Source organism: Trachemys scripta, chromosome 13, assembly GCF_013100865.1.
Source record: "Trachemys scripta elegans isolate TJP31775 chromosome 13, CAS_Tse_1.0, whole genome shotgun sequence".
In the NCBI taxonomy this organism is placed as follows: Eukaryota; Metazoa; Chordata; order Testudines; family Emydidae; genus Trachemys; species Trachemys scripta.
Genome location: NC_048310.1, coordinates 3,930,118 through 3,956,275, shown reverse-complemented (window position 1 = coordinate 3,956,275; position 26,158 = coordinate 3,930,118). Strand labels below are relative to the sequence as shown.

The following is a 26,158-nucleotide window of genomic DNA, read 5'->3' as shown; positions in this document are numbered from 1 at the left end:
GTAATCCTGTATCGGTAAAGCACTTCTAATGTGGATACAGCCTTTCTCTGCAGGACTATAAAGGGGTCTTGGCTCCCAGATCCTTTGCCTATCTGTATGTGCCATTGATATTCCAGTAGACCTCTACCCTGATATAACGTGACCCGATATAACACGAATTCGGATATAACGAAAAAGCAGTGCTCCGGGGGGGAGACGGGGGGCTGCACACTCCGGAGAAGCAAAACAAGTTTGATATAACGCGTTTTCACCTATAACTCGGTAAGATTTTTTTGGCTCCCAAGGACAGTGTTATATTGAGGTAGAGGTGTATTGCATTCAGCGCTGCGTCTGCATGCTGCAGTGTCTGAACTGTAACCTACTGAGCCACTGTCTCCGTTGGGTATTTGTAGGTCACCATCGGTACCCTAAGCTGTACTGGCAAAAGCATTTTTTTCCCCTGTTTGTATTGGGGGATTTGCGGATGTAGCTATACCAGCAAATCTGTTCGAATGTATCCTAAGCTTGCAGCTACACTACAGCTTTTACGGCAATGACTATGTAGGCAAAACAATCACACACCTTACCAACGTGGTTATGCCAGTTACATTTTTAAGTGTAAATCAAACCTTATTTTACAGACAAAAGCAAGTTTAATCCTCATTAGCCCTATGGAGTCAATAGAGCTGCTGGAGAGAGTCAGACCCAGGCACTTGAATGGATTTTAAACAAGCCCAGTGTCTGAGAAACTGTTCTGCATTAGATCTCTGAGAGTATGTCTACACTAGCAGAGTTAGAGCACCAGCAATTACAGCGCCACTCAGAGAGCGCTGAAGGGAAACCACTGTTGTGTGTTCACACCATCAGCTGCCTGCACAATAGTGTTCACACTTGCAACACTTGCAGCGGTATTCGGAGCAGTGCACTCTGGGCAGCTATCCCACAAAGCATCTCTTCCTCTTCTGTCACTAAGAGTTATGGGAAGGTGGAGGGGGTCACAGGGCATCCTGGATCCTGTCCCAATGCCCCGTGATGCATTGCTTCACATCCCAGCAATCCCTGTACTTCTGTCTGCATTTGGTGCCATCTTTCAACGGTTTGTGTAGTGCGCAGTCTGCCTCTTCGGTCTGCAGAATGGATTCTGCACTGTTCTGGCACACCACGTTCTCCGTTCAGTCCCTCTTCTCGCTGTCCTGCCACTCCTTCAATTATTGTTTTTCAGCTGCGGAGTGCATCATGACATCACACAGAAAGTCCTCTTTAGTTCTTCATGGCCGCTTTCTAATTCTGCGCAGCCGTTCAGCTGGTGATAACAAATAGGGAGGCTGGGCTCCCAAGGTCATCTCTGTGAAGCCAAAATGCAACATTTTATAGAAGCAGTATTGTTTGCAACACAGAGACCACTGATTTAACACAGCCATTATTCACATACCTGTCACTAACTGGCTGACCCCAGGCAAGCACACATGAACCACAAGACCCCCCAAAATGATGAGTAACCACAGGGGAAATCAGTGTTCCCGGACCCTACTGTACACTGGGCACGTGGCTCTTGGGGAGAGTCAGCTCTGTGGGGGGGAGGGGGAGGCTTATAATCATTACGGTCCCCACATTTTCCACAGGATGTGATCATTATGGAAGATATCTCACTGCTGAGGGTGAGCAAGGAATCAAAGGAGGGTCTTCTCCAAGACTGCAGCTTCCGCCCTGGCCCTTATGCGGCTTGCCTGTGTGCAGGAATGGTCCCCACCGCCCCAGTGATGGCAGAGTGGTGCAGGAAAGTTACCCTGAATGGGGCAAGAAACAAAGCACCTCTGCCAAAGAATCTGTGGCAGTGGATGGCCCCGTATCGTGAGAGTTTCCTGGAGATCTCTGAGGCAGATTCCTGTGAAGTGAGGGAGTCAATCAACACTCTGCTCTGCCATTCAGACTAGGCATGTGGTGGTACACGCAACATACAGACACAAGCCTGCTTTCTGCAACCATCCTGCCCCCAACAACTCGCTTCAGCGATTCCCAAAATAAAAGCAACTTACTAGGGGCCTCCTCTCCTGTTTGCGCTTCACCAAGCTCTGACAGCTGTGACTGGCTAGCCTTCTCCGCAGCAGAGAAGAGCTCCTGGCTCCATGCATCTCTGACCTCCGCGTTATCCTCTGCCTCTGGGTCCCCCTCCCCATCCAAGATTTCCTCCTCCTGGCTCAGTCCACTCTTGACTGGCATGCGAGCCACCAAAGTATCTACAGTGGCCTTCGCAGTGGAGGTGGAGTCACCACCGAGTATCACGTCCACCTCGTTGTAGAACAGGCAGCACCGAAGCGGTGGTTTGCCCCCCGCGCCTTGTGGTAGGCATTCTGCAGCTGCTTTACTTTGACCCTGCACTGCAGTGTGTCCCGGTCATGGCCCCTTTCTGTCATGCATCGTGAAATCTGTCCGTAGTTGTTATAATTCCTATGGCTGGAGTGCAGCTAGGACTAGACAGACTCCTCTCCCCAAATGCTGATGAGGTCCAGCAGCTCGGCATTGCTCCAAGTGGGGGATCGCCTGGTGCGTGGAGCAGGCATGGTCACCTGGAAAGATGCGCTGAGACCACTGCATGCATCACCGAGCAAACAGGAAGGGGACTTTCAAAATTCCCAAGGAATTTAAGGGATGGGGCTGACGGTTGGTCACCTGAGGGCAGGGCAGTAGAGTTCAAACTGATGACCAGAGAGGCTAGAACAGGCATTGTGGGACACCTCCCAAAGGCCAGTTGCAGTGCTGTAATCGACCAGGGTATCTACACTGGCACCGTGGCACTGTAGCCCCGGTGCAGAAAGCTCTATGCCTCTCGGGGTGGTGGGTTTTTTGTTTATTTTTTTTTTTATATCGCTGCAGCTGCGCAGTGGCTTGGCAGTGTGTACAGCTCCGGAGTTACAGCGCAGAAAGCTGCTTTGCTGGCAGAAACTTGCCAGTGTAGACAAGGCCTGAATTGCTGTAACTGCAGATGTCAGGGATTCAGCATGAAATATTCCCTCTCAATCCTCTGTAATGGTTGGGGCAATTGCTAATTGCTGCCTGTTCTAGCCCTTGGCCACATGTTATTTGTACAGAATTGCTGAGCTCATTGAAGTACTATTGCATAATCTCTGAGAGGCCACTTTGGTTCCTGCAAACCAGACACAGTGGGTCAGGTGCTGGTCAGTCTGTCTAAAGTGTGTCAGTTGCAATATGGATTATTTTAAACTTTATTTATCGTGTTATGTTGCTGGTTACATAATAGAAGTTCTATGACATTGGACTTACCACATGGCAAAAGTCCATCAGGTCATAAGAACGTGGACAGAATGAGGGAGATGTGCAAAGGCAGCTCCTCAAATTGCATCTAAAACCTATAGTCAGTTGATATCTGTTTCTCTTCCAGAGCTGGCTATGGTACAGTGGGGGGTATGCCGGCTGTGTTTCAGATGAAGTAGAACCATTTCCATAAATATCTCCCAAATATCAAAAGGGTAATTCATTTACCACTTGAAACAAAATAAGCCCCAGAAGGCAGGTTACAGTGGTGTCTCTGTGCTGCAACTGCATGAAAACTAAGTCTGTGTGTTTAAATATGGATTACAAGTAAACTGCAAAGGGTTAACTTTCCAATTATGTGCTAAAATGGCCTGTCAGGAGCAGGGGTAAATGTACCTTTTGATTAGCGCTGTGAAGTGTAAGTAGCCCTGTGCTGCATGCCCCTCTCTCCACCACATGCACTCTACCATTTGGGGCATTTAACTCATCCCCTCCAAAACCCCTTGCATTTCTATCTATCTAAGGTACTCATAAGCGTCATAGGGGGGCTTGAAGTCTTTACTGGATTTCTCCTCACAGTCCCCTTCTGAGGTAGGCAGTGGTGTTTGTATTTTACAGCTAGGGAACTGAAGAGTGGTGAGTTGGGGCGCTCTCTACATGAATTCTGGTTGCTATTGTCAAGTTGTATTATGAAGTACCTATGGCTGTCTACACCACAGCTTATGTCAGCATAATCTATGTTGCACTGGGATGTGCATAAACCACCCCACTGAGTGACATAAATTACATTGCTATAAGCGCCAATGTGGAAAGTGCTATGTCAGCAGGAGAGCTTCTCCGGCCAACATAATTACCACTGCTCATGGGGGCTGGCTTAGAGCAGCTATGTTAGAGAGCTTACAGCTGCGTTGCTATAAGTTCTCTAGTGTAGCCAGAACCTGTGTGTATATGGATCCACCATGGATGACCGGGCCTGTAGCACGTGTGACCCAGACAGAAAGAGTAAGGCCTTGTCCACACTATAGAGTTAAGTCAACTTAAGTTACGGTCCGTAACGTACAGCCACCGCTGTAATTAAACCGCTGTTGCATCTCCACACTATGCTACCGATCAGTTGCAAATCAGTTTGGAGTCGGGAAATCCACCGTGGGGGTTGTCGTGATGCAAGTGTGCAGTACCATTAATTGTCTCCTGCTAAGAAAGGACTGTGATTCTGGGCAATGTGCCTGAACAGGGGATTGTTTTGCAGCAGTGGGCTTCCCTAACCGCGGTGGGGCGATAGATGGTATGCATATCCTTATCTTGGCCCCACACCACCATGCCACAGAAAAGGCTATTTTTCTATGGTATTGGTGGATCTCCAGGGTCATTTCACCAACATCAACATGGGCTGGGCAGGGAAGATGCATGACTCATGCATCTTTATGAACAGGCCTGTACAGAAAGCTGCAAGCAGGGACTTCCTTTCCAGACCAGTGGATAACTATTGGAGATGTGGAAATGCCAATAGTGATCTTGGGAGACCCAGCCTACCCCTTGCTCCCGTGGCTCATGAAGCTATATGCTGGCCACCTTGACAACAGCAAGGAGCATGTCAGGAACAGACAGCAGGTGCAGAATGACTGGTCAATGTGCCTTTGGCTGTTCAAAGGGTCGCTCGTACTGTCTCCTCAGGAGGTTAGACCCCCGTGAGGACAATCTCCCTGGTCATAGCTGCCTGCTGTGTGCATCATAATATCTGGGAAGCAGGGGGGGGAGAAGTTTTCCCAGGGGTGGAACGCGAAGGTGGATTGGCTGCCTGCTGAGTTTGAGCAGCGAGATACCAGGGCTATAACAGGGACTCAGTGCGGAGCTATTTGCAAACATACCTATGTAATGCTGAAGTAAACTTCATATATACAGAGAACAGTATCGTTAGCGAGGAAGGAACAGGGAATTTACAAGCACACACAACAGCAAGGCTCTCTCAGCTGGGTGTATGTGGGGCTGTCAATTTGTTTACTCTCCTGTCGGGTGGAGTGTCTTGGGTACTGCTGCAGCCCTGGAAGATGCATGCAGTGTGTGGGGGAGGAGTGTAGGTAGGTCCTGGAATGCCATTCTTTGTGGGCTGCAGGGGGAGGTGAGCACAGATGTGTTCAGCCTGAAGTTGAATCAGAGACCGCAGCATGTCTGTTTGCTCCCTAAGCAGCGTCATCATCTGCTGCCCATCTTTCCTGTCCTGACTATCCTTCTGCATTTTGTCACTGACTGCCACCCTCCAAGCTCTCTGCTCACAATCTGAAGCTCAAGAGGCTTGCAGCACCTTCTGGAACATGTCTTCCTTACTCCTCTTCTTTCTCCTCATCTGTGTGAGCTGCTCCATTGGTGTGCCTGATGAGACCCTCAAGGCCACATCTGCAGCTGGTAAAGAGACAATGGACAGAGGTACCATTCTCAGTGTACTTACATTTCTTAATCAAAACAAGTTACAAGCACAACTTTCTCACTTTCCCTTGGGAGTCACGGAGCAGGGTTGCAGCCCCAGCCATGGTGAGTACGGCCCAAGGTGCCGGGGCGGGGGGAGATGGGGAAGCAATGGGGTATAGTACAAGCAGATAGGACTATTATACTGAATGCTGGCAGTGTGGATTCTGGCTGATATCTCACTTCTGAGGGTAACGGAGGCTGCAAGGGAGCAGTTCCTGCATGTGTGTGGCTGCAGACCAGGTCTGTATGCTGCTGGCCTGTGAGCTGCAATAGTTACTCCTGGGGGAATTCTGCACTACTGCACATGCATAATTAATAAGCTGTGCATATTTTTGATTTTTTTGTGCTGAAAAAAGCTTCTGCTGAAAAGTTGCTGCAGTTCCACTTTTTGCTCACCAGAATGTGCTGTGGCGATAGAACACAGCACCTGCTCCCAGCCAGCTAGGGAAGAGAGAGAGCTGCAGAGCCATCTTCACAGTGCCTGTAGGGCCTGGTCACGAGACGGGGTTATGGGGAGACAGACAGCGTGGGATGCTGGGGGATCAGATAGGGGCTCATAAGGGCTATTGGGTGAGGACAGACTGGGGCAGGGGCTGAATGGGAATGGAGGCACGGGGAGAAGGAGGTGCAGGGCCACATAGGGACAGGGGTGGCTGAGTGGGGGCATAGAGACACATGGGGACAGGGGGGTGTCTGAGTTGGGGTGGAGGGTCACGTGTCTGACTGAATGGGAGAGGCTAGGGGTCAGCCAGGGTCTGCATGGGGGAAGCTCTGTAACAGTCGTGTCCCGCCCCCCCCCCCCCCCACAAAAAAAACAACAACAACAACAACAACCTGTTCCATACTTTTCCCATCCAGACCCAACAACCCTCCAAGTTCACTCCCAGGCTCCTTCCCAGCAATTTACTTCCCTCTCTCTCTTTTAGCTCCTCCGTTACCCTTTGCCCCCGCCTTGCACTGCTTCTGGGAGGTGTGGGAAATATGGTTCTGTATTGTAGTTTAAATGAATTATTAATATACCTCATAAGGAATCTATTTGTCAAAAAACATTTTCTGAATCTATTTTGTTGTCTGTGTTGTTACAGACATACTTGCTGACAGGTATTTTGAAATAAATGACCAAAAATAATTGAAACTGGTGTGATTTATATTCTGTTATTTTGACAAATAAAATATGCAGAATTTTGCAGAATTTGAAAATATTGTGTGGAGAATTTTTAATTTTTGTTGTTGCAGAATTCCCTCAGAACTATAGTTAGAGCCCTGCAAATCTGCAGGTATCCATTTTGTATATCCACGGACCATTTTTGCGGATCGCAGCGTGGATGCAGATACAAATTTTGTATCCGCACAGGGCTCTGCAGCACACAATCACCCAAACGGAGCGGCTGTCACCCACCCTGCAGGCTCCAGCTTGGCTCTCTGAATCACACAGCAGTGTGCTGGGCATTCTGGGAGTTGTAGTCCCCAGTTTGCTCAGAGGGAGTAGGTAAACTACAACTCCCAGAAGGGAGTGAGCCAAGCGCCATTTTGAAGGTGGAGTTGTTCTTTAAATGAGCAGGCAGCAATGTCCAAGCCCCCCACGGGAAGGGTGGCACTGTATAGAAAGGCCCAGAATTTTAGTCTCCCTGCCTAGAGTGGGGAAGGAGGTATGGCAGACGCGGAGTGGTTGGCAGGGCAGGAGGTCTCTGGGGAGAAGTGGGGCTAGGGGGTGGTTGGGGGCTTGACATAGCCCTGCGTCACTGCTGCGCAGTGACCTGTGGAGCCATTTAGAGCCTTGCAAATCCACAGACAATCTTTGTGGATTGCGGATTGGATGCGGATACACCTTTTTGTATCCGCGCAGGGCTCTAGCAATGTGCCTGCTGAAGTAATTCACTGAATAGCGTGGCAAAGTGTCCTACCACAGGGGAAGAAACAAGGCAGCCCTCCCAAGAAACCTTTGGCAGAGGATTTCAGATTACCTCCAGGAAAGTTTCCTAGAGATCTCTATGGAGGATTCATGGGACATCCTGGTGCACATAAACTGTTCTGCCTAGCTGAACAGGGGAATGAGATAGCAACTGTACCTGTACCGGTTATTTCACTACCTCTTCTAGCCCGATTAAAAAAACAGCGCATGAGCAGATGTGTCCCTGCAGTATTGAAACAAACTGAATTCTTACCAGAAGTTCTCTCCCCTGCATCAGGTTTGCACAGCTGGAGTGCTAGGAGAAATAAGTCTCACCAGGACTAGATGGTATTCCCCAAGAGTTCTGAAGGAGCTCAAATATGAAATTGCAGAACTACTATCACTTAAATTGTCCTCTGTACCATAGGACTGGAAGATAACTAAATGTTGTTTCATTTTTTTAAAAAAAGCTCCAGAGGTAATCCTGGCAATTACAGGCTGCTAAGTGTAACTTCAGTACCAGGCCGACTGGTTGAAACTGTGGTAAAGAACAGAATGATCAGACAGATGAACGTGATATGGTGGGGAAGAGTCAATATGGCTTTTGTAAAGAAAAATCACGCCCTACCGATCTCTTAGAATTCTTTTGAGAAGGGCTAACAAACCACGGCAGTTTCGCTTACTCACCAGATCAGCGGTCGGGGTCACCAGTGTTGTTAGATGCTACCGGTGTGGTGCTTCTGCTTTCTCCTGTTGATATCACTCAGCTGCGTGCATGTGTTCCCTCTGTGTGCTGCCCCAGCTCTGCACAGATAGCTGACACAGCAAACCCGACGAGAACCCCCAATAACCACAGAGTCTAGTAAGGTACGAAGGCACCTCGGCCAGGCTTATTGTGATCTCGGACACAATTGCAGTTCCCCGTAGATTACTTAGTCTACCCGGCATACTATGAGAAAGTGCCTCTTGGCAAGGATCCGGCTCAGTGGTGGGACTTTCCACTGTCCCCGTGGCCGGACAAAGACACCACCCCAGGGATACATTCTTATACACAGGTACAAACAAGTTACACATCACTCCTGACGTATTGAGGTTCAACCCCTCTATGTAGCAAGGTACAACCCCTCTACGTAGTAAGGTGCCGCCTCTCACCTTGTACATGTTGGTTCGATCAAAACAACTCTATTCATCATTTTACCCTTTTGCCCCGTCATTGGGATGGGTCGGCCTGTTCCATGTTATCTGTGGAATGTTCCCGTATGGTATGTCTTGGTACCATGTTTATACTTTAACTTTGCTAGGTAAATATATATTTATGCAATATCAGCCCTTTCCTTGCCAACTTCTGTGAGCAGGGCCTGCCTCTGGCTCACAGCTTAGCTTTGCTTTATGTTAGCAAAGTCTTGACCATTACTTTAGTTCAGGCCTTAGGCCTCATACCAGGCCTCTGATACCAAGGTTTATTTCTCAGGGCCTCCTCTTTCCACAATGTGGACAAGGTGATCCAGTGGATATAGTGTACTTGGACTTTCAGAAAGCCTTTGACAAGGTCCCTCACCCAAAGGTCTTAAGCAAAGTAAGCTGTCATGGGGTGGAGGGAAGGTCCTCTCATGGGTAACTGGCTAAAAGATCGGAACCAAAGAGTAAGAATAGATGGTCAGTTTTCATAGTGGAAAGAGGTGAATAGAAGGATCTCCCCAGAATCTGTACTGGGACAAATGCCAATCAACCTGCTCATACATGATCTGGAAAAAGGTGAAACAGTGAGGTGGCAACGTTTGCAGATGATACAAAATTACTCAAGACAGTTAAGTCCAAAGCAGACTGCGAAGAGTTACAAAGGGATCTCACAAAACTGGGTTACTGGGCAAGAAAATGGAAGATCAAATTCACTGTTGATAAATGCAAAGTAATGCACGTTGGAAAACATAATCCCAAGTATACATACAAAATGATGGGGTCTAAATGAGCTGTTACCCCTCAGGAAAGAGCACTTGGAATCATCGTGGCTAGTTCTCTGAGAACATCTGCTCCCTGTGCTGTGCCAGTTTAAATAAATAAAAGCTAATACACCTCAATTCTGATATAACGTGGTAAAGCAGTGCTCCGGAGGGGGCAGGGCTATGCACTCCGGCGGATCAAAGCAAGTTTGATAGAACGCGGCTTCACCTATAACGTGGTAATTTTTTTTTTTTTTTTGGCTCCCAAGGACAGCGTTATATCGAGGTAGAGGTGTATAAGGAACCATTAGGTAAGGGATAGCTAAGACAGAAAATATAATGCCACTATATAAATCCATGGTATGCCCACACATTGAAAACTATATATAGTTCTGGTCACCCCATCTCAAAAAAGATATATTCGAATTGGAAAATATACAGAGAAGGGCAACAAAAATGATTAGGGGTATGGAACAGCTTCTATATGAGGAAAGATTAAAAAGATGAGGACTGTTCAGTTTGGAAAAGAGACAGCTAAGGGGGGTTATGATAGAGGTCTATAAAATCATGAACAATGAGGAGAAAGTGAATAAGGAAGTGTTATTTATCCCTTCACATAACACAAGAATAAGGGGTTGGGACAAGTCGTCTCTCTCTGGGAAGTGGCGACTTTACACTGGGAAGAGCAGTATTAATCAGAATTCTGAGCCTAACCTAGGGGTTCTCAACATGGGGTCATGAGTATGTGTTTCAACCACCCTTTCCAAAATGCTAACTAGGAGCAGAGGTCCTGGTGTAAAAAAAGTTGAGAACCATTGTGCTGCCTGGATTGGTCTGAGTGCCTGGGTATGCTAAATACTTTCTTCATGGGCTAGACACTGGAATGTTCTATCTTTTCAAACTCTGAAGTCCACAGGAGGACTAAATGTTGAGGCAAAAATTGTAAGGGCCCTATGCTGCTACCCTTATGGTGAATAGCAACCTACAGTGCACAGTATTTAAGTTATTAGTTCCTGGCTAATGGACTTCTCCTTAGTAGGTGTTCGGTAAATTTTTCAGGCCCTGAAAACCACCCTTGAAGATCTCCAGCTTTAGATTAATCACTATGGCTAGTTTTCAGGCACAACTCCCTTAAATGCAGAGTGGAAGGATGAGGTGCACTTCATGCTTTGGCTGTCATGGCAGAATGCATCTCATTTCTTAGTGATGCATGTTCTCTGCCTTGGGCAAGGCTATTAGGTTTCAGTAAGCATCTTTCCATCTCTTTTCCTGCATTCTTGCGCTCTCTAACAAAACCAGGAACAGGAAAAATCCAGTTCCTAAGGGATTTAATCATGCTTTTTCTATCTGTCATTTCTTCTTGTACTGCCCATCTGCATCTATTATCTCTGCACCCTCTTGTCTCACTTTGGAGGTAGTAGGCTGGTGATGTGAAACCTGCCAATGGGAAAGGCCTGTGGTGTTCAGCATGGAGGTGACACGTCACCTCTGCCCTCACCCTCAGAAGGCTTAGCTTGGGTGGGGAACACTCCCCATGGTTCTTCCCCGCTCATTACAGAAGCATGTTCATATGCAGCACCCACTCTGAACTCTGTGCACAGCTATCATTCTGTTGATTACAGGTCCTACTAGCTTTTCAAGGGTGAACAGGTATCTTTTATCGCCTGTGGTGTTTTATATACTAGTTAAAGGTTCTATGGAAGAATGCAGTCTTGAGGGGGAAGGAGACTAATTTCAGTGATTTAGACACTTCAGAAGTGAATTATTATTATTATTATTTTTTTAAATCAGTCAAAGTGCAAACGGTAAAACTTCTCTTTAGGACCTTCACTCCCCCTGGCTGGATTTCAGAGTGGGCCAGATGCAATGCTGGTGAATCAGAGGCTGCTTCAAGGAGGGTCACTAGAGTTATCAGCTTATGCTATTGGCAAGCTTGGCCCTCTCTCTGTTGATGTTACTGTAAGTGGAAAGATTAAAGCAGACAGAGATCCTCTTATTGCAGCACCCTGGCGAAACGGAATAGCAATGTTGCCTCCACTGACATCCAGGAGAGGAGCATCCTAGAATGAGCATCTGGGAACCCTTCCCTAGCAGCTTTTATTCCAGCAGGTGAGGAAGAAATAAGAATGGCTCATGCATGGAAGGAAAGGAGAAAACACACAGCAGGAAAGAGTTCTCTGCAAGCAAGAGTGCCTGGCCTGCCCAGCACGTTCTGTTCAGGAGCCATGAGGAGGTTCTCTCTCTGCTATGTCTAAATAGTCACGGTCACTGCTGGAGTATACTCAGCGTCTCAGGCTCTGCCGTTCGGGGCTCCTGTGCTTGCGTGTTGCTTGCACTCACGGCTCCTCTAGAGCCTGCTCATATCCTATGTTGTGCTTCTGCATGAGCGTACGTCTAGGTGCATCAGGAGTCAGACCAGCCTGTCATGGCTATGAATCTTAGGGACTGCAGAGCAGACATGACTGAGAGGGCCGAGTCAGTGCACTGTGGATGTTGGGGAATTGCTTCTTGTCGGTGGAGGGATTTTTGCTGCCTGTAAAGCAGGTAAGACTGGATTCCAGGTGCTTGCCAGACCCTGCAGTGCTCTCTCATTACTCATGACTGCCTGAAGGGGAGGTTGCAGACTTGGACCTTCAGTGGGGTTATCTTGAGCTGTTCTGCGGGGGCTGTGATGAACTGAAAAGATTGGAGTACATTTGCAGTGTTGGACCCAGGTCATTACCAGAGTATGTGTGTTTGTGGAGGGGACTGGAATTCTTCTCATTGCTTTTTATCCCTCCGCCTTGGGCTCACTGAATTCTTTCTTTTCCAGCATCCAGGTGGAGAGGAGGTTTTGCTCGAACAGGCTGGTAGGGATGCCACAGAGAGCTTTGAAGATGTTGGGCACTCCACAGATGCCAGGGAAATGCTCAAAGAGTACCTCATAGGAGAGGTTCACCCGGTAAGGAACAGCTGGGTATGACCAATCCAGAGAGAACTCTGTGCATGCCCCCTCTGGGTAATCCAGCAGATAACTACATCAAGATCTGTCCTACTAAATATGAAGTTGCTGTGTACCTCCTTCCTCCACCCCAAAAAAACAAATCTCAGAACACATGCAGAAATGTAGGCTGTAGATTAAAATCTAAACAAATCTTCCCCATTCAGAGGCTTCTGAATACAATTTAGTCAATGTCCCTGCCACAAGGTGCACCTCTCACTGCTAGGCTGGCACCTCCTCCTGGTCACTCTGGGGTTAGCTCGAGACTGACATTCTTAGTCATGGTTGCACACCATCACTCCGACCCTGGTCTGCAGCTCCTCTCACTCCAGGACCCACAGCGGCTCCTTGGTGATTTAGTCCTCCAGCTAGGTCTCTCATCATTCCCCCTTCCAGGGTTCAGTCCATCAACAGTCATAGGCAGTCTGCCGTTCACTGCTTGAGTTCCGTGCCATGCCCTCGGGACCCAGGCTTGCCATCTTCTCTGGGATCCAGTCCAGGGACTCTCAGCTCAACAGTTTCGGGCTCCTTTCTCTCCCCTCACTGCTCCTTCCCTGGACTGCTTCCTACCTGTCTGGCTCCCCTTCTCTCTCTGGGTGTACCAGCTCCAAGAATCCCCTCCTTGGGAGTGACTGCTGCCTGCCTTCCTGCAGCCTATCCTAGCCACCCAGTCTGTAGCCCACTACCTGGCTTTACAGCCCCCCCCCCCCCATTTCTGCACATATGAGCCTCTCTAATTAACTGCCTCTAGCCTAAAGCTCCCCTGTTTGCAGTCTAATTAGCTGATTAACCCCCCACCTGGCCCAGTTCAGCTCCTGCCGGGCCAATGTGGGAGCTCACCCCATCACAGACCCTTAAAGAAATTCCTTTGAGAGGCTGTCTCTGCAGGGGCTGGGTCTGAACTCCTCCTTGCCTTATGGATCAGGGGTTGATGTGAGACAGTGAACCCTGCATTCTACGTGCTTTGTGATTAAACTTGCCGTAAAGCCAGTGCCTTTCAGATGTCAAGGCCTTGGTCACAGCCAGGGCACCAGAATGGGGGGCGGGAGGGAAGGGGCATGGCCCCATCACTCCCACTTTTTACTGGCTATAGGGGTGAGCAACAAGTGGGGAAGGGAGGGAAGAGGTGCAAGCGGGAGACGGGGCCACGGGGGGGAAGAGGCAGTGTGGCGCCGGTGGCCTCTGTTTGGGCGCCGGTGGCCCCACCGCTCTTAGGGAGCTGCTGCTGCTGCTGCTGGTCACAGCGAGGAGCTGAAGTTGAAATGTTCCAGGCAGCTGCCCAGGTGGTGCTGGCTGGGTGCCTGCTGATTCTTCTGTGATGGTTGAAAACTTCTTTCCAAAAGGCAAAGTTACAATGTTTGCAATTTTTTCTCCTCTTTTCTCCCCCACCCCTCCAAAAACCTGCAGTGCGATCGTAAAAACGAAGGCTCTAAGGTAAGAAGCAAGTGTTTTGTTCCCCCCCCGCCCCCCTTGTAACTTAGTGTCTAGGAGTCTGCTGGGTTCAATTAGCAGATATTTCATTTTGTTTCTACACAATATGTTAGGCATTAGCCTAGATGGAAAGGTTACACAAATCATAGGGATTGGACGCTGTGGTGAAGAGACCCAAGAAAGTTTGTGTGGGGGAAGGGGTTGAATGCTGCTTTGGAGAAGAGGGGGGGCTCCCGGCCGTGCCAGGAACAGCAGGGCTGTCGCATTGGATATGAAGTGGAAGAGAAAGATGGTATCTTGCTTTGCAAATGAGATATGGCTCATTCTTTAGGGAGCAGGGATTTGTTGTATTATTGCATTTATTTGGCAGGAAAAGTTATTTTTGTATACATATTTGTAAACCACTTCAACATGAGCCGCTAGACAGAAAGCCCACTGTTTAAAATTGATGATTGAGTTGCTAGAGTTGTCTTTCCCTCTTTTTTTGCCACAGTAATACCAACTTCTCTGGGTTCTCATTGCAAATCCAGTGTATAGATCAGGCAGATTGAGTTTGAGAAACTGGGAAATATGCAGGGTAAGGACCACACAAGAATTTATTGAGCAGATCCCCATGGTAGATGTAACTTTTAGTATGATGGCCTAAATCAGCCAACAGTTCTGGTTCAGACACAGGAGTGTTTAGCACCTGTCTGTCCCCAGAAGGTCTCATGGAACATAAGCAGGAGAGGAGCCATCCATTGCCTTGCAATTCTGACTGTGTAAATGTGGTCTACGGAGTCTGTCCATGCTCAGGTCTGGTACACGACACGTTTACTGAAAGAGGAATAAAGTGGGTTTTTGAACTAGTTCTAAGCATTATCTGTGCCTTGGTTTTTAACTCTTCCTCCCCAGTTCCTGTTGATAAAGATTTGAAACAACCATGATGTCCTCATTCAGTTTATTGAACTTGTCCTGAGAACATAAACTTTTGATTGTAAACATGTCCAGGGAAGTGCCCTACTAATCTGAAAGTGTTCCCCAGCAGCCAAGAGATTTAAGCCAATATCCCCAGGCGTTTGTGGCCTTTGTTGAAAACGGCCTTGCTTAGACAGGATCTGCTATTCTCATGTGCAGTATTAAAGTCTTGAGAGGTGATAAAATCCATACCATGGTTTGGTTTGTGATCTGTCAGAGGGCAAAAGATCCTTGAAAATATGAGTAACCTCTTCAAATGTGGAAACAAACTGTACCAGTACACAGCCAACTACACAACCACCCAAATGAAATGTCCATTATAGCGGATGAAAATGTGTAAGGATATCCTAGCAAGGTTAGTCCTATTTGTATTCTAGTGAGTGGCAGGTTGGAGGAACATGTCTTGTTTACAGTAATGTTACTTGTTTGCAAATTTATGCATGCAGTGGTGGCCAGAAAAAGGAGACATTTTACCTTGCCTCCTGTCCTATAAACACCTCCTATGCTTAGAATGAAATATCACAGTGCAAACACCACAATTCTGCAGTAAAATCAACAATGCAATAAAGTAAATATTTCCCTTTGATCTTGTAGGTGTTTTTAAGGCACCTGTCCCCTTGGTATCTAACTTTTAAGATCACCTCCTGTATCTTAACTTTAGTTAACATTTGTGTAATTAAAGAGGTCTTAGTGTGACATGGTTCGTAGCTTGGATGGGACAAGAATCTCTCAGTCCTTTCTACAGAAGGAGGGAAAAACCCTCCATCCAAATTTCCCCACTGCCAGGTACAACTAATGGGTTGCTTTTGAACAGTTGCACTCTTGTTAACTACTTATGTAGTGTTGACTTCCTCACTTTCACTATGTGCTCAGCAAAAGGCTACTCCTGTCAGTCTAACACAATCTTCCAGTTGCAACTCCAGCAGTGGAGGATGCTTTAAGGTACCAATGGTTGCTCATATCTAGGCCCTTCCTATTCTAAGGGCTGAAGAAACCTCTTGGAGGCAACCTGCTCACCTAACTCAAGATTAGCCATGTGATTTGCAGTGTGTGCTTGCAGGCCTTGACCAGCTTTTTCAAATACTAGTATCACAATGCACTGTTCTCACTTAGCACTTATGTAGTGATTGTTACCCCGAGAGGCTGGATATGAGACACAGACCACAACATCTCGTACTGATATGAGAAGGGAGCCATGGTGATGGTAGCTCAGGCCTCTTTTGGATACTACTAAGAGAACTGGAAATTGAAAGCTTTGGTGCCAGAATATGGATGTGTATCATACTGTCTGGTGTTCAAGTATCAACAGCAAAAAACTTGGCCTTGACAGGGCCAAGTTGTTAAATGCTTGGGGGGGGGAGGGGGAAGGACTTTTTTTCTGTTTTTAGTTACTGACTAGTGTCTTTTTGACGAGACTCTGCTACTGTAGTTGGCCTTAAAGCCTATGGGTATCCCTCTTGATGTCTTACGCTTCACTTTGTGTTCTCTTGATCTACCTTCCATAGGGAAAATAATATTTGAAGGATGGATGTGTGACAGGTTCCCCCCAGGGTGCCACCCAGAACTGGGGTACTACTGAGCTCCATGACCCACTAGCCTGGGCTCCCTCTCACACTGTACTGCTGTGACAAGCCCTCCAGCCTGCACTTTCACTAGCATACGCACAGGTAGGGGCACACCCAGCTGCAGTTACAAGCAGGCTCTCTGACCAGCCCCTGCATGGGCAGGCTACTCCCAGCTCCTCAGGCATGCACCCTCTCTGGTGTATAACCCAAAATTATACAGTCTTGTGCTGCACAGGGAACTGGACAGTGTAAGCTCATAAAATTTGCCCCTTCCCTCAATGTGGAGAAGAATATGCAACAGCCTTTTGCCCAGAGATATGCTGTATCTCCCCACACACTGCTGTAGATGAAGCAAAAGATAAAGTGCTTATAAGTGATAGCAAACAGATCAAAGCAGATTACCTAGCAAATAAACAAAAAATGCAAACTAAGCTTAATATACTAAATAGATTAGATACGAATAGCAGATTCTCACCCTAAGAAATTATAAAAGCAGGCTGCAGATTCTTAAGGGGCAAGCTGCATTTGCTTTGCAGCTTGGAATCCCCAAGTGTTTCATTCACAGGCTAAAAATTCCTTTAGCCTGGGTCCAGCACTTTCCCCAGTTCAGTCTTTGCTCCTCAGGTGTTTTCAGGAGTCTTCTTGTGTGGGGAGAAAAGAACACCACTAGATGATGTCACTCCCTGCCTTATATAGCTTTTTGCATCTGGTGAGAACCCTTTGTTCCCAAAACTTGGTTCCCAGACCAGTATGTGGGAAAATACGGACATCCCAAGATGGAGTCTGCAGATGTGGTCTCCTCACATGTCGTTGTAGAGTTGTAGCAGCCATCGCTCACAGGCTGTTTGGAGCCTTCACAGGAAGGCTTACCAGGTGGGAGATAAGCTTCTGCTAAGACCTATTGTTTTTTTCCCAAATTGCCCTAAATAGGTCCTTCCCCATTCATTATCTAGACTGAAAGCATATTGTCTAGTGGGCGTTGCCCAGGTGTATCTACATTTGAAATACAGATACATAGTCAATATTCATAACTTCAGATACAAAAATGATACATGCATACACATAAAATAATCCTATTCAGGAAATCATAACCTTTTCAATAACACCACACGACTTACCTTGCATGAAATATATTTATAGTTGTCATAATCATATGTCACTGAAGTGCAGTGTCACAGGATCATGTTTATGCTGGGTGTAGTGGGTTAACGGTTGTCCCTCCCCTTCTGGCTCAGTGGGAGGGCCACACCCCAGGGCCAGGGCAGGGCCAGGCAATAATACTGTCTAGGCCCCTCAGGCCAGGCAGAGCAAGCAAACAAACAAACAAATGGTCTATTGCCTGAAGTTCTGGCTCAGACAGACGGCAGACAAACACTGGCTTTGGCCAAAGACTGGGAAGCTGCCACCCCAGGGTGGGGTTGGCAGCAGCAGCTAGGGGGATCCAGGCCCACCCTGCTCCACCAGCCCAAGGCCCTAACAGTGGCAGAGGGTTCCACCACTGGGTCAGCAGGGCTCATACTGCAATATGCTGACTTGGGTTCTAACACCAAAACTGGACCAGCGTCTGGTTTCCCTGGGCTACTTCCTACCATGGTCTTGATGAGGGGTTTCGTGTACTGGGGTTTTCCGTCTCCTTGGGATATATGGTGAGCAGCAGTCCCGGCAGTTCTTCTCCTGGGTCAGTCTCCTCTAGGGGCAGGGCACAGCACACCTTAGGTTCAGCTGCAGGGTTCTGCACCAGGTTGGAGACATCTTCTTCCTTTCCTGGCTCAGGCTCAACTGGGCTAAAGGACCTGTCCTTTATACTTCCTGTCCTGCCCCTTAGCTTCTGGCGGAAGGGGTGGAGCTGGCCTGGCTCCACGCACTTGGGATCAGAGTGGCTCCTCCCCCCTCTGGCTCAGTGGGAGGCCACTCCACCTCATTACACTGTGCCTTTCTGATCTGCCCAGTGAGTCTCCCAGTCAGGTCCTCTAGTTTAGACAGCCTTTTGTTTGTTGGTGAGCTGGCACTTTCACCTAATCTGTGGTGATGTCCTTTAATGCATGCTTAGATGCTGTTTGAAGGATGGTTAAGGCTACAATTTGATCAGGGAAGTCACGGAATCCATGACTTCAGCCCGCAGTGGCTGGGAGCTGCAGGCTACCCCCACCTCCCGTGGTGGCTGGGTGCTTCGGAGTACTCCTGCTGCCTGTCTCCCACAGCTCCCCAGCTGCCACGGATGTGGGGGAATCCCCTGGAGCTCCCCAAGCCCCATGGGCAGTGGGGGATCCCAGGTAGCTCCTCAGCCACCAGTGGCAGGGAATCCCCCGGTAGCTGCCCAGACTAAAGGGGAAAAGTGTACTCTCTGAATGCTGGTGGTGCCTGTGTAGATACCCCACATTTCAAGGGGGTGGATTAAGAATTGAATGGTAGCCTTCGCTGCTCTAGCTCAGGAGAGCTAGGCATGGTTCCCTCTGGAGATTGTCAAAACAGCTGACCAGTTTACTAGTTGATCTAGTAAAATGAAGCCCCCAAACCCCATCTTTCCAGGCCTCTGTGTACATTGCTGCCTGTGGCTCCGGACCGGAGGGAAAAAACTGAGTCCTTCAGTGTTTCTTCCACAGAGCTGGTGGTTTTGTGTTTACACCAATTGGGATACTGAATAAACCTTGCAAGCAAATTATTACTTTGTTTTTGTTCTAAAGATCAGCAGCACCTCAGTGTGGGATTTGAACCTCACTCCCCTGACATCAGCAGAGTGTTATTTCCACACCTTGAACCGCAGACCTCTGTTTGCATCATTCGGTGTGTCCTGATCACTGAACTGTTAGTGTTGTCAGATTCAACCCAGGAGACAGACCTAACCACCTGGGTTTGGCCTGAAATCACGGATTCTGTGTCAGCATCACCAAGTGATCTCTAGGGCTTCTCCTGAAATCTTGGGGACTCCCGGATCAGAACCTGGGTGGGGAGGCATATTGGAAAACTACCCTTGAAAGGATGGGGGTGGAGAATCTGTAATAAATGGAATCTAATTAAGGAATTAAATGTGTGTCTTGCAGTTGGCTTCTCCTTGTACTTGACTAGGAGACTTGGTCTGGTAACAGCTCTGCTTTAGACAGCCCTTTCATTAGACATCCTGAAGAGGCAACATCATCTTTTTCTGCAGTCTGTTGGGAGGGTCTGTTTGTTCTGTTCAGCCATGGAGAGCATCGTTCAAACCAGCACAAAACCCAGGGTAGTTATACAGAACAGCAGGCCTTTCAAATTCTTCTCTTCTTATTTCAACCCTATTTCATAAACCGATGCAGAGCCACATGCTTCAATAAAGGGTGTATAGCCATGGGTGCCAGCCTGAGCAGCTGTGCTGAGCATGAGAAGGAGAACTTACGTCATTGCACAGCTTACTGTGGTGGATGGTGAGCCTCCAAGGGGATCTAAAGAAACTGGAAGATTGAGCAGCACTATGGAAAATGCATTTTAACTTGGATAAATCCAACATAATGCTCACTGGCGGGGAAGAAAGATCTATCCGCTTCTGATGGGTTCTGAAATTGCAGGATGCTCTAAGGAGAAAGTTCAGTGGAGAAGAGCAGTCCAGTGTGCTGCAGCAGTCTAGGGGAACAAGTAGGTGGCTCAGGTGTACTTAAAAATAATAACAAAATATGGAAATAATACATGAAATAGATAAAAGATGTTGCCTCTTTGATATCACTTTCCTTTTGAGGATCTCAAAGTTCTTCTCCAGCACAAATGATGGTATCCCTGCATCTAAAACAGCATCTTAATTTCAAAGACAGCATAAATTGCGAAGGGCAGCACATTGGTTAGAGGTGTATTGGGACTTACGGAGGATGAGACACCCTAGAGGACCCTGGAAAGGGGAAGTGTTGTAGGGGTATTCAGTTCTCAGAAGGTCCTTCCTTTCTTCTTCCCCATAGCATGAAGACAAGGGATCACATATCCCTCTCATACTTCATCCATTTCACACTAAGTCAAAGGAAAGAGAGTATTTTTACACATTGTATAGTCACTTTGTGAAACTTACTTTCACTGAAGATCAATACTCTTCTTGTATATACAATCATATATTTTAAAAACCCCAAACCAGCCCTGGGCTGGCTTTGTGACTCCTTGTTATCTGACACCTTTTTCACAAACACTAAAACTAACTCACTTTTAAAAAAAAAAAATGAAAGAGGGGATGATGATGTGGACACACGATATGCAACTCTTCAAGCTAAACTATGAAGGGGAAGAATCTTAGACATCATGGCATCAGTTGATTGCCTGGGGGAAAAAATCTTTCCCAATCTCCATGTTAAATACAAAATTACGGTTTTGTCGAGATGTTTTATAGATGTTTATACTTTCCTCTGAAACACCTTGCATCCAGGATCAAAATACCTGATATCTGGCTAGCTGAGCCAACAATTTGATGTTTTTGGCAAATCCTATGTTTCTTTTGTGATGTGGGCTAGTTACAGGCTTTGTCTGTCTTAGGAGATGGGGTAGCATGTCCCTTAATGGCTGTAGTATCTATCCACATAGTATCCCTATGTAATAAAGTATAGTTGTGACCAGAGGTCCCGATCAAGATTGGACCCTGTTGTGCATAGAGATAGATGTGGTCCTTGACCTAAAATGCTTATAATGAAAGAAGAGACGGGGGAGGCTGAGATTAATGTATATAACATTTTGAGGGTTTTTAATACATAAATATCAACTTTCCCCTACCTGCCCCTTCTAGGCATTAATTGTTGACTGACTTCTTGTAGGTGTTATGGAAGAATGGATCTTTAAAAGTGATTTGAAGGAGGACAGGGTTAGTAGCCTTACAAATCAGTTCAGGGAGGTAGTCCCATAAATAAGGAGTGACATGGCAGAAAGCACAAAGCTATTTATGGAAGGAACAGACAAGTGAGTGGTCAGTAATGTAATCACCAGGAGATTGGAAGAAAGTTGGGGATAAATATGGAAGGACAGAGTAGTAGAGGGCTTTGGTGGAAAGAGAAGAAACTTGAACTTGACCTGGTGGACGAGAGTTAGGCAGCAGAGGGAATTACAGGAGGAGGATGTGATGTGGTTAGACAGGTGGGCAAGGAAGATGACTTTAGAAGCTGTGTTTTGACTAGATTAGAGGGCAGCAATGGTGGCTATGAGGTTCCAGCAGCTGAGACCAGAGATGAAGGCCTGAATGAGAGTTTCAGCTGCCTGGACAGAAGAGGATGAATTGGAAATTTGATGGAGGAAGTGTTAGGATTTGGAGACATCCTGGATATGTGTAGTCAGTTCAAGGGAGGAGTTGAAGAAAATTCCTAGATCCTATGCCTGAGTGTCAAGAAGGTTGGTGGTGTCAACAGTCACTGGGGGAAGTAGATACAGTTTTGGAGTCCATTTTTGGATATATTAAATTGTTGGTGAGACATCCGTGTCAGATGTGGAATTTGGTGGAAGGACAAGAAGTCTGGAGTGGAAAGGTAGATTTACAAGTAATCATAATCCATAGCACATGAAGTAGTGTGAACAGATCACCCAGAGAAAGAGAGAAGAGGAGGGGGCTGAGGCTGGAGCCCTGTAGGATTCCCATGGAGACTGGGAGATGGGGAGGAGTTGAACCTGCCAGAAAAGATGCTGAAGGAATGATCAGACAGAACCAGGTAAAAGCCAAGGGAGGAAAAAGTTTGAGGAGGATGAGACTGACCATGTCAAGCAGCGGGGGGGTCAAAAGGATGAGAATGGAATACAGGCTCAGTGATTTAGCCAGGAAGAGATCATTCAGACTTGGTGAGAGCAGTTTTGGTCGAACGCCAGGTGCAGGAGCCACACTGGAGGGGGATCTATGATGTAGCTGCAGGAGAGCAACTTGAGGTAATGGTTGTAGATGGCACATTCAATGAGTTCAGAGGTGAAGGGAAGAAGTTGGATGGTTGGTGCAGACAGGTGGGGTAAAGAGTTCATTTTGCTTTTAAGGATGGGTAAATCCAGCACATGGTTGTATTTAGAGGGGGTTTGAAGTGTGAGGTTGAGGAGGGAGTGGAGTCAGGGAGGCAAGTGAAGAGATGTGGTAGAGAGCAAGTGAGAACCCTGTGTTGGTTATGGAAGGGAAAAGAGATATGGGAAAGGGAGGAAGATGTGAGGGTTTTTCTGTCCCCCTCTCTATGGCAACTACATGTTCAGGGTTGTAGTTCTGTCAGTATAACTCGTATAATGTATCTCTCTTTTTTCTCTTCAGGATCCAAACACGACATCCTCAAGCCAGTCAAGGTATAGTACCCTGTTTATATAGGAATAAAGAGGTCTGAGGGCTGGGGCACTCTGTAGCATTACATATTAATTCTGTGCCTGTCAGTGTACAGAGCAGAAATCCCAGAACCTTAATGCAGAGCTCTTGAGTGCAGCCAGTCCAAGATAAGTGGCCAAATTGCAGCCCAATGAGTTCTATGTGAGTCCACAGTTCCCCTCTTTAATATGCAGGGGACAAGTCCCAGCATGCAAAGCGCCATCCTGTTCAGAACAGCTAGGCCTCCTAGCGATCTGGGACTTTGTCTTTGGTTCACACTTTCATTTTAAATATTACCCTGGTTGCAAACTGCTGCACTGTAATGCCAATTTAGGTGAATGTCATAGATTCCTGGCACACTGTGACTGCATTATATGGATTGGCAGATTTGTGGGAGCTGCTGTTTTACTGTAGAGTGGCCAGTCTAGTTTAGCTGAAGTCCCAGGTAGGGTTGCCAGGTGTCCAGTTTTTGACTGGAATGCCCAGTCAAAACGGGACCCTGGCAGCTCCGGTCAGTGCTGCTGATTGGACTGCTAAATGTCTGGTTGACGGCGCAACGGGGCTTAGGCAGGCTCCTGGAAGCAGCCGGCATATCCGGCTCCTAGGTGCAAGGGTGGCCACGGGGGCTCCGCACGCTGCCCCCGCATGCTGCCCCCGCCCCGAGCACCAGCTCCAGAGCTCCCATTGGAGCCCGACACGCTGGCTGCTTCCGGGAGCCCCGGGGAACCCTCATCCCCTCTCGCACCCCAACCCCCTGCCCAGCCCAGAGACCCCACCCTGCACCCTGAATCCCTCATTTGTGGCCCCAGCTGAAGCCCTTAGCTCCTCCCACACCCCAATGCCCTGCCCCAGCCCAGTGAAAGTGAGTGAGAGTGGGGGAGAGCGAGTGATGGAGGGAGGGGGAATGAAGTGAGCAGGGGCGGGGCCTCAGGGAAGGGGTGGGGCCTTGGGGCAGAGGGCAGGGCAAGACTGTTCAGTTTTGTGTAATTAGAAAGTTGGCAACCCTAGTCCCAGAAGTATGTAGAGTCAGAACAGGTTTCTGGATTTCCATAACTGATGTAGAAGGCCTTCTTCTGTAAGAAAGCCAGTCAGCTTGGCTGGAGGTGAGCTCCTCTCAGTGTCTAAATATGTGGTCTCTCAGAGAATTTCCCAGATCAAACCAGTCCAGATTTGAGCATGTTGGACATTAGGAATAAATTATTAATTTGCTGCTGTCTTCTGTTTTGTGTTGTGTGTTGATTTTTTTCCCTCTCTTCTGTAGTTTCTGGTCAACATGGCTAATCCCCATCTTCGGCGCACTGGTCATAGGCTTAATGTACCGATATTACATGTTGGATGGGAAATCTTCTTGATCTGGCCTCGCTGGAACCTTGAGAAGCATGAGAGCACACGCATGCGAGCAAGAGCTCTGGGGTTTTGGGTTTCTTAAACCTTGCGTATTTTGTTCTTAGCTTTGAGTCTGTCTAGCAATAGTGGTGTCTGCAAAGCCAAGCTACTGTTAGAGAGTGTCTGTCCAGACTCTGGGATCCACTGCCCTGTCTCGCATTCTCTTCAGAGTCTTGTATGTGCGTTGGGGCAGGGGGTGAGGTGCAGTGTCCTAATATTCCATTCTATGTCTAGTCTGTCTCGCTGTAATGATCAATCATGGGTAACGTTTCTTTTAACACCTTTTTGTTAATCCCAGCAATGTGGAACAGCTGCTAGCGTGTGAGCCTTTGAAAGGCCTTTCTCTTTCATGTGAGTGAGCATTGTCAAAGAAACTGCAAGCTGTCTACAATCCCATCCAGCAGAAGTGTTCTGAGCCTGAGCAGAACAGCTTTCCCGGTGCACCCAGGCAACACTAACAGGAGCAGCAGGAAATTGCTAGCTCTTGTTGTCTCTTCATATATGTGGCTGTTTTTAAATGGTTAAGCAAATATATATATTTTAAAATTGATCCATTTCACTTTGTAATATTTGTCTGTCCTGTAAAATGAGAGCTCACAGCTGTTGTACTTGGGACCCCAGCTCCATAGGAACTGATAGCTGGCTTCTTGGAACAGTCTCTTCTCTCCATCTTGACACACATTCTTGGGTTAAAACACATTCCTATTTAAAACATGAGGATGGGCTGGACAAAAACTATCCCTTCCCTTGTACTGCCTGGGTTCCTGGGGTGGGCTAGCAGGAAGAGTAGCCGTTAGAACTCCCTGCTTGGGATCGGTGTATGATATTCTGGTTTTCTCTTGGGACTGGAGTGTGGATGGTCCTGTTTTCCTGTGTCTATTCCAGAAGTTACCCTCTGCTGCCAGCCCAAACAGGGAAGAGAGGCAGCACAAAGCATGCTTTACGCATCATAAGGCATTGATCTTTCCTATCTCTTCCAGGAGTGTAGTCCTATGGCTCTACAATCTGGGGTAACTGCAGTGAGAAATACAATACAACACCAGGTAGAAAAGAGGAATTAGTGTTCTGGTTCCTACCATCCCTCTGTGATTTTTAATGTTTCTAACTTGCTCTGAGACTCTTTCCCAATTGGGGGCATATTGGCAATGAGGAGAGCACTGGAGCAGAGCTTGTCATTGGATAGTAGATAAGGAATGCCCTCCTTTCTTTATTGCTTCTCTTTTTACTGCATGCTTCTGTCCTGTATATGAGAACACTATCTGGAAGGAGTTTTTTTTTTTTTTTTTTTTTTAAGCTGCTTGTTATTCCCCACTTCCATGCAGCCAGTGTGCTCCCCAAAGTTGCTGTTTAGTTGAGTCTTTGAATTCTGGGAATTGCAGGCTTGTTTTTTCAATGTAAAAAGCCATTAAGTCTCTCTTGATAGGAAAGAATGACTATTCAAATGGCCTTAACTCCCCTCCAACATGCGGGATCCTGTCACTACCACCGCCATGTCACTCACGTGGCTTAGCACTAATTAGCAGGCTTTTGGGGCTGCTGCCTCTGAGTCATCTTCCATATCAGGATTCCTTAGAACGGAAGTATTAAAAGGCCCATCTCTTTTTGGTGCAGGACTCCCCTCCTCTGCTGTGGATTATGTTCTGTCTTCTATTGTGAACTGCGGGAGGTAGAAAGGTACCATCCATAGTGTGGGGAATCCTTGCGTTACGGTGTGGTGCTGAGAACTGCTAAAACAGTTTTTAGCCTTTCCATCCATTACAAGCTGTCCTTGGTCTGCTGCTACAGGGGAAGGGACTGAACCCAAGGTTAACTTTAACAGTTCATCAGGTGTGTGTGTGTGTGGGGGGGGTCCAGTTGTACGAGGGGTATACATTTGAGCCAAGCACAATCCATTGGGAAAGATCTTGCAAATATCCATGATTTTAAAAATATTTAAAAAGGATATATTGGGTAGGGTTACCATACTTAACAAATAAAAAAAGAGGACCCTCCACGGGGTCCTGGCCCCGCCCATTTCCCACCCCCCAC

General features: G+C 47.4%; 1 protein-coding gene and 1 long non-coding RNA gene across 2 annotated transcripts in view; one reads left to right on the top strand and one right to left on the bottom strand.

Annotated features, from left to right (window-relative positions):
• The window catches only part of LOC117886451 (cytochrome b5), a 30,197-nt gene extending 4,046 nt beyond the window's left edge, over window positions 1-26,151 (top strand). Inside the window, exons 2-5 of the mRNA XM_034788258.1 lie at window positions 12,362-12,490; window positions 13,937-13,963; window positions 22,697-22,728; window positions 24,006-26,151. Of these exons, the coding sequence (XP_034644149.1) occupies window positions 12,362-12,490; window positions 13,937-13,963; window positions 22,697-22,728; window positions 24,006-24,096 (279 nt within the window). The 3' untranslated portion in view covers window positions 24,097-26,151. The remainder of the gene's footprint in view (window positions 1-12,361; window positions 12,491-13,936; window positions 13,964-22,696; window positions 22,729-24,005) is intronic.
• On the bottom strand, window positions 1,265-8,455 carry LOC117886452. Its single transcript, XR_004647974.1, has 3 exons — window positions 8,297-8,455; window positions 5,555-5,652; window positions 1,265-1,324 (listed from the first exon to the last, which is right to left on the bottom strand). It is a non-coding gene; the product is annotated as an uncharacterized LOC117886452 (long non-coding RNA).
• Window positions 26,152-26,158: the final 7 nt, after the last annotated feature.